This window comes from Ursus americanus, chromosome 11 (assembly GCF_024610735.1).
Source record: "Ursus americanus isolate L20-20 chromosome 11, mUrsAme1.1.p, whole genome shotgun sequence".
Classification (NCBI taxonomy): domain Eukaryota; kingdom Metazoa; phylum Chordata; class Mammalia; order Carnivora; family Ursidae; genus Ursus; species Ursus americanus.
The window spans coordinates 32,163,332-32,175,965 of NC_142137.1; the positions used below are offsets into that span (position 1 = coordinate 32,163,332).

Consider the following 12,634-nt stretch of genomic DNA (forward strand, 5'->3'; position numbering starts at 1 on the left):
GAAATTATTTGAATAGTAATACGTTTTAAGTACTCCAAGTAGTACATTTTAGGTGGCTGTTTCTATTTTTGGAATACTAAGTAGTCCTTAATAGTGCAATACTCATTTCCTTCCATATTTGAATACTATTGTCATACAAATACAAAAATGAAAGAAAAAAAGCCCAACTTCAAATGTACAAGTTCCTTTAACTTCTGAATACATAATTTTATCACTCTTGATAAAATTTCAGAGCAGGGAAGACCGGGGAAATTTTAGAATTCAGAGGGACCGAAGTATATTTGGCAATGACTTAATATGCTTCACGACATATATTTATCTTATCTTTCCCCTCCTGCTAAAGATACACTTTGCATAATTGCTTTCCTGACTATTCTGCCTCAGGCTATCAGGTCTAATGAGGGATTTTTGGCCTTCTACTAACTGGTCTCAAAGAACTATTGTCCTTCCCCTATTCCTCCCACCCTTTGAATCTAAGTCCAAAATAAATGAATGGTAACAAGTTTCCTTCACTGCTTTTTAGTGTAGAGTTTCAGTTCAGGAAAAGTTCTGTTCGAGAATGAATTCCAGCAGTGTTCCTCATGCCAGCAGGCAGCATGAAAGTCTTATTAGAGTATGGAAGTAAGCCAGAGTAAAATGCTGCTCTTTTTGAGTGAAGAATCATGATAACATATGATTATGATTCTTAATGCAAAATTCACGGCCATCTTTTCTCAAGAGTTTAAATAGCATTAATGGACAACAAACTTAAAGGAGAAATCATCCCAACTGTGATTGTTATATACTATTCAAACAAAATATGGAGCAAGGTGCTGAGAGAGCATTTTTGGGTTGTGGAGCAGTGGTTAAACTACTGAGGTGGTTAGGCTGAAAGGTTTTAGAGTGGCTATATGTGGGAGTGTACAGAGAGAGAGCAGGCAAACTTCTCTGGGATAGGCTTCACTCTGGTGGTGAAAAGCAGTCTTGACCCCCGTGGAGAGGGAGTCTTGTTCCTCTTTCTTCTTGAAGATAGCCAGGCCTTCCTGGAAAGCCTGGTCTCAACCATGCAGAGCTAGGCTGTGTAACCCACTGTTTCAGGAGCAGGAAGGTGCAATCCTACTCAGGGTCATGAGAAGAACAATTTTATTCAGTTCTTCATGCACTCAACTCTTGATCTCTCCTCTTCTCTATCCTACAACTAGAGTGGTCTGATACATAGTATCTGATCAGGTCACATCCTTACTTAAAACCCCTCAATGGTGGGTTATCTCTTCACATAAAGACCAAAGTTCTTTTTTTTTATAATAATTTTTTATTATGTTAGTCACCATACAGTATATCCTTAGTTTCTGATGTAGTGTTCCATGATTCATTATTTGCATATAACACCCAGTGCACCATGCAGTGTGTGCCCTCCCTAATACCCATCACTGGCCTATCCCATCCCCCCACCCCCCTCCCCTCTGAAGCCCTCAGTTTGTTTCCCAGAGTCCACAGTCTCTCGTGGTTCATTTCCCCTTCTGTTTACCCCTCCCTTCATTCTTCCCTTCCTTCTCCTACCGATCTTCCTATCTCTTGTGTTCCATAAATGAGTGAAACCATATGATAATTGTCTTTCTCTGCTTCACTTATTTCACTTGGCATAATCTCCTCCAGTCCCGTCCATGTTGCTACAAATGTTGTGTAATCGTTCTTTCCGATGGCTGAGTAATATTCCATTGTATAAATGGACCACATCTTCTTAATCCAGTCATCTGTTGAAGGGCATCTCGGCTCCTTCCACAATTTAGCTATTGTGGACAATGCTGCTATGAACATTGGGGTGCATATGGCCCTTCTCTTCACTACGTATGTATCTTTGGGGTAAATACCCAGTAGTACAATTGCTGGATCATAGGGTAGCTCAATTTTTAACTTTTTCAGGGACCTCCACACTGTTTTCCAAAGTGGCTGTACCAACTTGCATTCTCACCAACAGTGTAAGAGGGATCCCCTTTCTCCACATCCTCTCCAACATTTGTTTTTTCCTGCCTTGTCAATTTTTGCCATTCTGACTGGTGTAAGGTGGTATCTCAATGTGGTTTTGATTTGAATTTCCCTGATGGCTAGTGATTTTGAACATTTTTTCATGTGTCTGTTAGCCATTTAAGACCAAAGTTCTTTTACTTCACCTTAGGCTCTCTCTCTTTCTCCTCACTAGCCACGGTTATGGCTTCCACATTCACATTTAGGCCAAGCTCCTTCCTGTCTTGTCTCCTTCATAGGCAGTTTGCTTTGCCTGGAATTCTCTCCACCTCCATCCTTCCTGCCCCCCTCACCCTTTTCACCTGGCTGTGTCAACTCAACTCAAAAGTCACTTCCTCCAGGAGCCCTTCCTTGAGGCTCTACACCAGGTTTGGGCCCTTCTCTCCTAGCTCCCCTGTACACTCTCACTGCACTCTGTATCCCCATTTGTAGCACTCACTACAGTTGTAGTTGATTGTTCATTTAACACCTGTTTTCCGTTGCTAGATTGTAAACTCAATGATGACATCAAGTATGTCTGTGAATTGCTATACTTCAAGTACCTAGCATAGCATTTGGTACATTGTAGGTTTTCAATATATATTTCTTGAATGAATGAATAAATAAATGATTAGCCAACAAATGACCAACTTGAAGGTTGAATGGCTGATTGGTCTGATTCCTTTTTGCACACTTGCCTACCCCCCAGGGTGTGGGGCAGGCAGCAGGAGACAGGTACAGGTGATGAGTCCCACAGGACATAGCACAATGAGGGTGGGGGAGGACAGGTAGGGGAAAGAAGGTTGATAAGCTCTCTTCTTGGAGACAGTTATGGTTCAGGAGGGCCAGAGGTCAAATACCAAAAACCATATCCTGACGAAGAGTGAGGGCTTTGGATCCAATGGATTAGCTAGGCCTGTAATGGATGCTGAGGGACAGAATGAAGCAAAGAGCCAAAGATGCTGAAATGGGCAATGAGTCAGAACAGGCAAACGAAGACCTCTCTGTAGTTCCAGATATAAGATGCCAAAGCCCAGGGAGACTTCTGTGACTTCCACTCACATTTTCATGAGTGAAATATTCATTTAAAGGTGCCAGTGTAGGTTGCAAAGGTAATATTTACCCAACTTTTCAAATACACTTCCACATTTCCTTATCTAAAATCTCTACAGTCCCATGAGTTTGAAATTTAGAATATTTTGGATTTTAGAAAGGGGATAGTTAGGGTGCATATTAAGTACTGTCCCCTGTGAGTTCTAAAACAACACTTGTTATCAAACACATTAATAGTCATGCAGAGAAATGTATGAATATGCACAGTAAGTAGGATAGACACCGCCAAGAGCTTCAGATCAATTCAGGTTAGGTTTTGCTGCCAAATGAGATACAAAAGTACTTTCCAGAGTTTTGGGGGTTTGGAAATTCTGGATGGGGGATTGTGGACTTGGTACAAAGCATTGTGTGCTTCTGGCACCTCTTAATTCCTGTTTGATTCTCAGCAGCAGGGGAGAAGTTGCCCTGGCCTGCTGACTCAGGTTCCTCAATTCTTTTTTTTTTTTTTTCTAATATTTTATTTTTAAGTAATCTCCACACCCAACATAGAACTCAAACTCACAACTCCAGAGATGAAGACTTGCCTGCTGCCCTGATTGAGCCAGCCAGGGCTTCCTCTCCTCTACAGGGAAATCCTCTGAGTCTTCCAGCCCTCCTTTGCCTGGAAGGAAACTTGGCCATCCCTGCCTTTTCCTTAGGCGACTAAGAAATGGTTATCTGTCTATAATCGGTCGGGGAAATAGAAAGATAAGCAGAAGATGGGTTGTTTAGGTTTATCTTCTTTAGGTAATCCTTCTCTATTTTAGACATTTCACCTGAACTCTCTATCTTGTTTCCAGCATTACAGGTCTGCTCAGCATTCAAAAACAAACGGGTTCTCTTCCTTCAACCTAAAATCAAACAAAAATCAAAATCTATTTATCCTATAATGCTTATGACCATCCTTTAAATGTCCCAAGCTAGAATCAAGTTTTCATTTCCTTTATGTTTTGCACATAATATGCACTAAATGCTGTTGAATTTCCCACATGGGTGCCCTTCTCTCCCGTCCTGCAAGGACTTCGTCATCTCAGCTGGTTCAGTCTGGTCTTCTCTCTTTCCCTTATTTTATGCTCTTTCTTATCCATCAGTCTCTTTCTTGCTGATCTTAGTCATTTTTCAATAATAATGTATTTTTTTAACATACCATTTACTTTAAAAATTCTCACTATATTTTAAAAATCTCAATGTCATGAAAATAAAAGCTGAGGAACTTTATATACACACTGAATTATTAAGGGGTAAAGGCATTAATGTGTGAACCTATTCTCAACTAGTTCAGAAAATAATTTAGTGTGTGTACATATACATGAGTATGTATATGTGCATATATATATGTACATGTGTGTATAAATACACATGCATATCCATATCTGTATGTTTGTATATGTCTATATAAATAATATATATGCTATATATAGAGAGAGAACATTAAACAAGTGTGGCAAAATAGTAACAATGGATAAATCTAGATAAAGAGTATATAGGAGTTCTTTGTACTATTCTTTCGACATTTATGTAAATTTGAAATTGTTTCAAAATAAAAGCTTTTAAAAATTCAGTCTTTATTTTTATTTGTTTTAAAGATTTTATTTATTTGAGAGAGAGAGAGCACAAGTGGGGGGGGGGGAGAAGGAGAAGCAGGCTCCCAGCTGAGCAGGGAGCCCCACACTAAGCTCACTCCCAGGACCCTGAGATCATGACCTGAGCCGAAGGCAGCCGCTTAACCACTGAGCCACCCAGGCGCCCCTCCAAAATTCAGTTTTTAAATATTAAACTTGCATTACTGTTATCCAAACAACAAACTTTATTATCACACACACACACACACACACACACACACACAATTTCATCAGCTTCCCACTGCCCATATAAAGAAATTTTAAGCTCCTCAGCATCAGATGCAGGGACCTTCTATAATCTGGTCCCAACTTAGATTTTCTGCCTTATTCCTTCCTTTCCCTGAAATGATCACCATTTGTTCCTTCTCCTGTGTTTTGTTTCTGCTGTCCTCTCTACACCTTGTAGCCTTCCTACTCCTCTGCTGGTGACCTCCTGTGATTGCTTTGAGGCCAAGCTCAAGAGTCACTTCCTCTGCAACAGCCTCCTCTACAACACTAGGCAGAGTTAGCACTTCCCTCCTGTTATAGACTAAATATTTGTGTTCCCCAGAATTCATGTGTTAAAGCCCTAACTCCAATGTAATCCTATTTGGAGATGGAGCTTGTGGGAGGTAGATAGAGTAAGATGAGTTCATGAGGGTGGGACCCTCATGATGTGATTAGTGCCCTTACAAGGAGACACCAGACAGCTTGCTCTCTCTGCCTGTGAGGACACCGCAAGAAGGTAGCCATCTGCAAGTCAGGAACCCAATCTGCTGGCACCTTTATCTTGGACTTCATGGCCTCCAGAACTGTGAGAATATAAATTTCTGTCTTTTAAGGCATGCAGTCTATGGTATTTTGTCATGGCAGTCTGAGCGGACTAATGCATGTCCTCTGGGTATTCGTAACACTTTGCACAGAGGCAAACCATAGCAGTTAGGACTCTTTCTTATATTGGGTTGCTGACGGGTCTCTCTCACCCACTGGGAAGTGAATCCTGAGGGCAGCATCTGTGTGCTTTCTCTTTCTGTCTTCAACACAATGCCTGAGACCCACCGGGTTCCAGTCTTGCTGAATGAGTGAAGCAGAATCTGAACCTGACCACTTCAGTCATTCACTAACCTTACTGTTTGGGTGTGGATTCTCTGCTGCTTTATTTGAATTTGTGACAAGTTGATTTTAGCATTTAATAGAGAGAGCCACAGTTGCTAATCAAGCAGAGGCATTGCCTATAGCCCTGCCTGCCTGTTCCTGTATTATCAGTGATAGATTTCAATGGCCTCAAAAGAGTATCTTACTGAAGAAAGTTGAATGCATTTAATTGAAAACTGTTACTCTGGAAAAAATAAACCTTCCTTCACATCCTAGATGAACAGGAACTAGAATAAAGCATACTTACATAATGGAGAATTTTTTTAATGAAGTATTTTTTTTTAAGATTTTTATTTTTTTATGAGAGAGAGAGAGTAGAGGGAAGAGCAGAGGGAGAGGGACAAACAGACTCTGTGCTGAGTGCAGAGCCCAATTTGGGGCTCAAACCCAGGACCCGTAGATCATGACCTAAGCTGAAACCAAGAGTTGAATGCTTAACTGACTGAGCCACCCAAGTGCCCTGAAATAATAATATTATTATTATTATTATTAAAGATTTTATTTATTTATTTGACAGAGAGGGAGACAGCCAGTGAGAGAGGGAACACAAGCAGGGGGAGTGGGAGAGGAAGAAGCAGGCTCCCAGCAGAGGAGCCTAATGCGGGGCTCGATCCCAGAACGCTGGGATCACACCCTGAGCCAAAGGCAGATGCTTAACGACTGAGCCACCCAGGCGCCCCTGAAATATTGTTATTAATAAATCATGAATAATTCTTTTTCTTTAGGTAGTACAAAGCTAAACAGCAGTAGGAATCTTGGCGTCCATTTGTTACCTTTCCTCCAACCTATCTTTTATTAACAATATTTTTTCCTTGGGTGCCTGGCTGGCTCAGTCAATAGAGCATGCAACTCTTGATCTCAGGGTCGTGAGTTCAAGCCCCATGTTGTGTGTGGAGCCTCCTTTAAAAAAAATTTTTTTTTATACAGGCCCCTTGTTTTTGTTCTGTTTTGATCTTGGCTTAAATCTTTTTTAACATGGGGCTCGAACTCATGACCCCCAAGATCAAGAGTCACATGCTGTACCACTGAGCCAGCCAGATGCCCCGTGGCTTGAATCTTATAAGCAATTTATAAATCTTGTAATTGTGTAAAGTAGCATCAAGCTTGATAATGTCCTTCCTTGTCCTCATATATTTTGAAAGGAGCTCTTTAGACAGAAAATATTTATGAATATAAATAAAAACATACAGAATGTTGAACATAAAGACTAAATGTCAAAATGTTATGATGATGGCATGGTATAATGGATGGAATGAGAGCTTTTTAATCAGATAAACCAGAGTCTACGTTTTGTTTTGTGACTTAACTAAGTATATTTTTGAAGCACTTTACAGAAACCCATTAAGCCTCAAATATATCTTCTATAAACTGGTGATAATAATAAACCTATTTTGCTGTGGGGTTGTGTTGAAAATGAAAAATGTATGTAAATTATGAGTTCCAGTACCTTGAGCATAGTAGATACTCAATAAATAGTAGCTCTTATGATTAATACTTTTTATATCAGGAGAACAAAATAAGAAACTGGTAAGTTATTTAACTCTGAATATTGCTTTTACTAAAATTTTTAATTTTGTTTAGAACACCCATTAGTAATTTGAGCTTATTCATATTATGTCATAATCTTTTTATTAAAACTAAGTAAAATTAGAATCATCTATTGTATCACATGAATATATAGTAAGCACTCAATAAACATTTACTTTATTCTCTCCTCCCCAGCCTCCACACACATAAGTCTTTTTTAAGGAATGGCCTAGAAAATAACTTTTTCTATCAGTCATTATATATGTCATTTGGAGTACACATACATACACACACTAAAATAAAGGTCAGTTACCTGTTGATCATCTGTCATCTTATGTGAATCCTACTATTGCCATTCTGTGTGACTTCACATAATAGACAAAAATGAGCACATTCACATTTGGTGATCTTAACTCAAATATGAAAATAGCTCAATAGGCATGCATATAAGGGACATTCTAAATTTTGTCAACTGTTAGATTTTTAATCATATGTCTTAGTCATTGCTTTCTTATAAAGTACAGATTTTAACTCTTTTAGCTTTTAGGGTCAAGAACATGACTGTCCTCTAATCATTTACTGTGCTTATTATCTTGACTGTAATAAGAGATTTAGAACTCACTATCCAAATAATCTTGCTAACGGATATTCTGAATCAGAGAGAAAATTTGTAGAGCAATGAATTATACATAAACCCTCCTATGCACAGAGCAATTTTCTGTGCTGTTTACATCAGTTTTCACTGTACTTATTTATCTTTGCTTTCAAGCTCTCAGCCACTGCTTTAATGATTTCATTTCTCTACTTTTTTTCTGTCAGTTTAATCTCTTCTACTAAGCCAAGGTTTACTGTTTTGTCTTTCTCTTTTCTGGTCCATGTACTTTCACAATACGGATAAAAGAAGATTTTGCTGTGTTATCAGAAGGCAAGACTCTAACAGAGCAAATTACATTTTTCAAATAGGTTCTAGTGTGGATTGCAACATATTTAAAATGATTACTCCTCCTTCCTTTACTCAACGTCAAATTTAATTTTTGATTAAATGTGAATTCAGTTTTTTCCTTTTCTTTCTTCTTCTTCTTCTTCTTTTTTTTTTTTTAGACACGAGGGTCATGGGAACAAGTTTGAGCTTAGTCACTTATACGGGTTTTAACCTTCATAGTTATCTTGTAACCCAAACAAATATTAGTCATTCTAAGAAAGGGTTAGAAGAATTGTTTGGACATTTCATGGGACTTTGGCTTAGATAATTTATTCCAATAATACATTTTCTTCAAAGAGTGGCTTTAATTAGGGTCACCTGAGTGGCTCAGTTGGTTAAGCATCCAACTCTTGATAATCTCTGGATCGTGAGATTGAGCCCTGCATTTGAGCCCCCTATCAACCCCGCCTCAGCCCTGCATTGCGTTCCATGCTTAGCATGGAGTCTGCTTGAAATTCTCTTTCTCACTCTCCCTCTGCTCCTCCCCTCACCTGCTCTCTCTTTCTAAAATAAATAAATAGGGGCTCCTGGGTGGCTCAGTCAGTTAAGCATCTGCCTTTGGCTCAGGTCATGATCCCAGGGTCCCTGCATCAGGCTCCCTGCTCATCGGGGAGTCTGCTTCTCCCTCTCACTCTCCCTCTGTGCTTTCTCTCTCTCTTTCTCTCAAATTAAGAAATAAATAAATAAAATTTTAAAAAGGTCAGGGAAATCATGGCAGACATGGAAGAACAGGGTGGTTGCAGGGTCTGTAGCTTTGGAACCTTCATGAGATTGTGAGGATTGAGGATTATATGCAGTGACATAAATATATGTAAAGCACGAAAAGAATCTGGCTTTGTTGGACACCTGCCAATTTGTAACTCAATCATCCTGAGCTCAAGGAAATAATAGACTGATAATTCAACTATGTCCTTACATAGATGTTCCCTATCAATGGGTGGTGGATTCAGGCAATTGTGTGTGCTCTCCTACTTGTCTGCTTTTAAGTTTTCTCTCAATTCATTCTATTTCATATTTGCACCATGAGGCAATAATAATGAGTGCCCATGACCTCTTTGCATGACAGTTGGAGACCAAGTAGGGACACATACCACCTATTCCAGTGTTATGTGGTTTTGGAAGCAGCAGAGTTTAACTGGCCCACCTAAGATGGGAAATAACCCTATTTGGGGGGCCAGTCACTTGACAGTCTAGGGGCATGTGTTACTAGCCCAGGATCATGTTTGGTGGCATCAGAGGAGTCCTTCAGACACCAAAGCTTCCAAACTCCCAAGTCACTGTAAAGAGTGAATTTTCTGCAAAAAGAAAACCCAGAAGACTGAGACACTAGCTGCCTGACTTCTACTAAGTCCCAAGGCCTCACTCTCAGACGTTATTTTACCAGGTCTGGAGTAAGGCCAAGCGTGGTTTTGAAAATGTCTCTCACAAGTTGTGATGTGTCTCTTTCGATAAGGAGTGCTGAAATAAGCCATCTCCAAAGTTCCATTAGCTTTTTAGTTCAAGAGGCAGGCTGAATTGTCAACATATGCGTTTTCTCTCTTGTTTTATTGGGTAAATTGTATAAAATAATTTGTATGTTCTACCTTGACTTCATCCCCAGATATCTGGTACCTTTTATCATTTTCACAGAACCTAGTAGCATGTGTAGCAACGGGGGTAGGTAGATGGTCTCCTGCAAAGTTAAGATGTTTATACAACTTTTGTTTGTCACATTGTGATGCTCTGATGTATGTTGTGTAATTTTCTTCTGCTTTCTATGTAAAGACCACTATTCTCGGTTTACAATTCTGCCTTTTTACATGAGTAAGCCGTTTATAATTTACTGACTAATTTTGAAGCATGCATTCAGATATTTTCCTGACCCATCACTATAGTAACCGGGAGAGAGGCCTCATCCTGGAGGAGATGAAGGCAGAAGCCTGAGGAATAATAGCCTATGGGGAAAAAAGGAAAATCTGAGGTAAGGGTTCCCTTCAGCTTTTTCTTTGAAAGAAAGACCTTTATGTTTGAAATATCGTAGGGGCAGCTTGTGCCAAGAGTGATGAAATTTTGGAAATTACTGTGTTCTTCATGCCAGGTCACCTATTTAGGCCTTGCTGATAATATGTAAATGATACCAACATAACACTGTCTGACCATCGTCCCTCTTCATTGCCATGTACTTTCATCCAGGGCTGTGGCACTTGCTTTCTTCTAGCTGATGCTGAGGAGGCCAAATCCTGACTCATGACAGTCGTACTCCGTGTCTCCTTTACTTGGCCAAGAAAGCTGTTACATTCTCTCTTCATTTGTCAAATGTAAAGATACTGGATCCTCCCTAAAACTTACTGCTGAGCTGCAGAGCATGAATTAGGATGAACACTTCATGGAAAGAAAAGTAAAATATATCGAAATCTAAATGAGGAAAATAATATATAAGAGCAAAACGAAGCAGAACAATCTCTAAAGAGATGAGAAAATAAATATAATTTCTAAATTATTCCACTGGAACAGTCTACAAAGAGGGAAAGCCCAAATCAAATTATTACTATAAGTAAACTTTGCAAAATGATTACAGTCAGGCAGTTAGATTTCATGACAGTTCACATTTACTAAACTCTAGCCTTGAGATTGATGTTGGGGGCCATTTGTGTGATCTCCAAATATGCAAGCCTTCTGCATAGGCCTCATAACTCCCAGGAAAATGGATAGGTTTCCCCAAAAGGGAAATTAGTGGATTCTAAAGGGGTTTACAGTATAGAAAAGGGAAAAGTCAGGGGAAAGTCAGTTTAGCTGATTTGGTGCCATCCTTCTCCAGAACAGACTCCGTTTTTCTCAGTTACTTAGTTACCCAGCACATCACAAAGAGTAATCTATTGGCCCTTAGGTACAAAAAGGGGTGAGTCAGAGACTTTACAGCATTATTTCCTAGTAGAAAATTATAATAAATGTTTCATGGATTTCTCCCTTTCTTCCATCACAAAGTGAACAAAAACATAAGGGAAGTGGAGGGTTAGGTTAAGGGACAAAGTTAAAATAAGCTTTTGAGCTCTCAAATGTGACCTAGGGAGGTTATAACTGACTCTGAACTGCCTCTTATCAGATTGGGGTTCCAGGAAAAGTAGAGTTGAAGGAGGATGGATTTTCTTGTCAAGATCTCAGGCAAATGATTTGCTAGAACCATAGCTGGCATCCAAGGGATAAAAATCATTGGGATTGTAGAGAATTTAAAGTTCAAAACTTTAGGGGCCCCTGGGTGGTTCAGTTGTTAAGCGCCTGCCTTCAGCTCAGGGTGTGATCCCGGAGTCCTGGGATCGAGCCCCACATCAGGCTCCTCCGCTGGGAGCCTGCTTCTTCCTCTCCCCCTGCCTGTGTTCCCTCTCTCGCTGGCTGTCTCTCTCTCTGTCCAATAAATAAATAAAATCTTTAAAATAAATAAATAAATAGGGGCGCCTGGGTGGCACAGCGGTTAAGCGTCTGCCTTTGGCTCAGGGCGTGATCCCAGCGTTGTGGGATTGAGCCCCACATCAGGCTCCTCTGCTATGAGCCTGCTTCTTCCACTCCCCCGCCCCCTCCCTCCTTGTGTTCCCTCTCTCTCTGGCTGTCTCTATCTCTGTCGAATAAATAAATAAAATCTTTATAAATAAATAAATAAATAAATAAATAAATAAATAAATAAATAAATAAAGTTCAAAGCTTTAGAGCACTGTAGTAATAGTCAACTCCAAAATGTTCTCTGGAAATATTGTTTGTTATCAATGGGCCCATTATCGCTGTATGCTTCCTACTTCATTGGCTGTTTTACATATCTTTTAGAAAGTGACTTATTGTATATTTTATCTGCCTAATTTTAAAAGCATTTGAAACTGTTATGTGTGTTACTGCAGAAACTATGTTCTTACCCAAGTAAACTTACAGATGCAACTGCTAAACATCAGACTCTTAATTGGCATTTTCGCTGCTTTCAATACAAGTTCAGCTCAGTTCCTCTGCACAGTGCACAGAGCAGCACATCAAAGCCAGAGTACACAAAGTCATCAGAGTTCAGATTTTTTCCTCCTTCCCTGTGGAGGGGTCAAGAATGCAAACATCCTCAATTGCTACAGCAGGAGGGAACATTAGTCCATCAACAGAACCAAACAGGAAACACCAAATGGGCATTTCTTCTGTTTATTTTGTGTCTGTTAGAAAAGATGAAGCTTATTTCTTTCAATCAAATTTGTCAAAAAAGCACAGAAGACATATAAGATGTGATCATTTTAGTTAGTTTAGACTCTTATTTCAAGAAGATGTAATGCTGCTTTCCACTTATTTT

General features: G+C 39.6%; 1 protein-coding gene across 9 annotated transcripts in view; it reads left to right on the top strand.

Annotated features, from left to right (window-relative positions):
* Window positions 1–12,634, top strand: part of DSE (dermatan sulfate epimerase) — a 145,984-nt gene that overhangs the window by 20,336 nt on the left and 113,014 nt on the right. For 4 of the 9 annotated variants that reach the window (XM_087865407.1, XM_087865409.1, XM_045798513.2 and 1 more), the window contains one exon: window positions 10,215–10,300. The exons of 4 other annotated variants lie outside the window; for them this stretch is intronic. In XM_087865407.1, coding sequence (XP_087721533.1) covers window positions 10,277–10,300 — 24 coding nt within the window. In that variant the 5' untranslated portion in view covers window positions 10,215–10,276. Of the gene's footprint in view, window positions 1–5,103; window positions 10,301–12,634 lie in introns of all 9 variants that reach the window. One more of the 9 variants, XM_087865408.1, reaches the window with a different exon arrangement.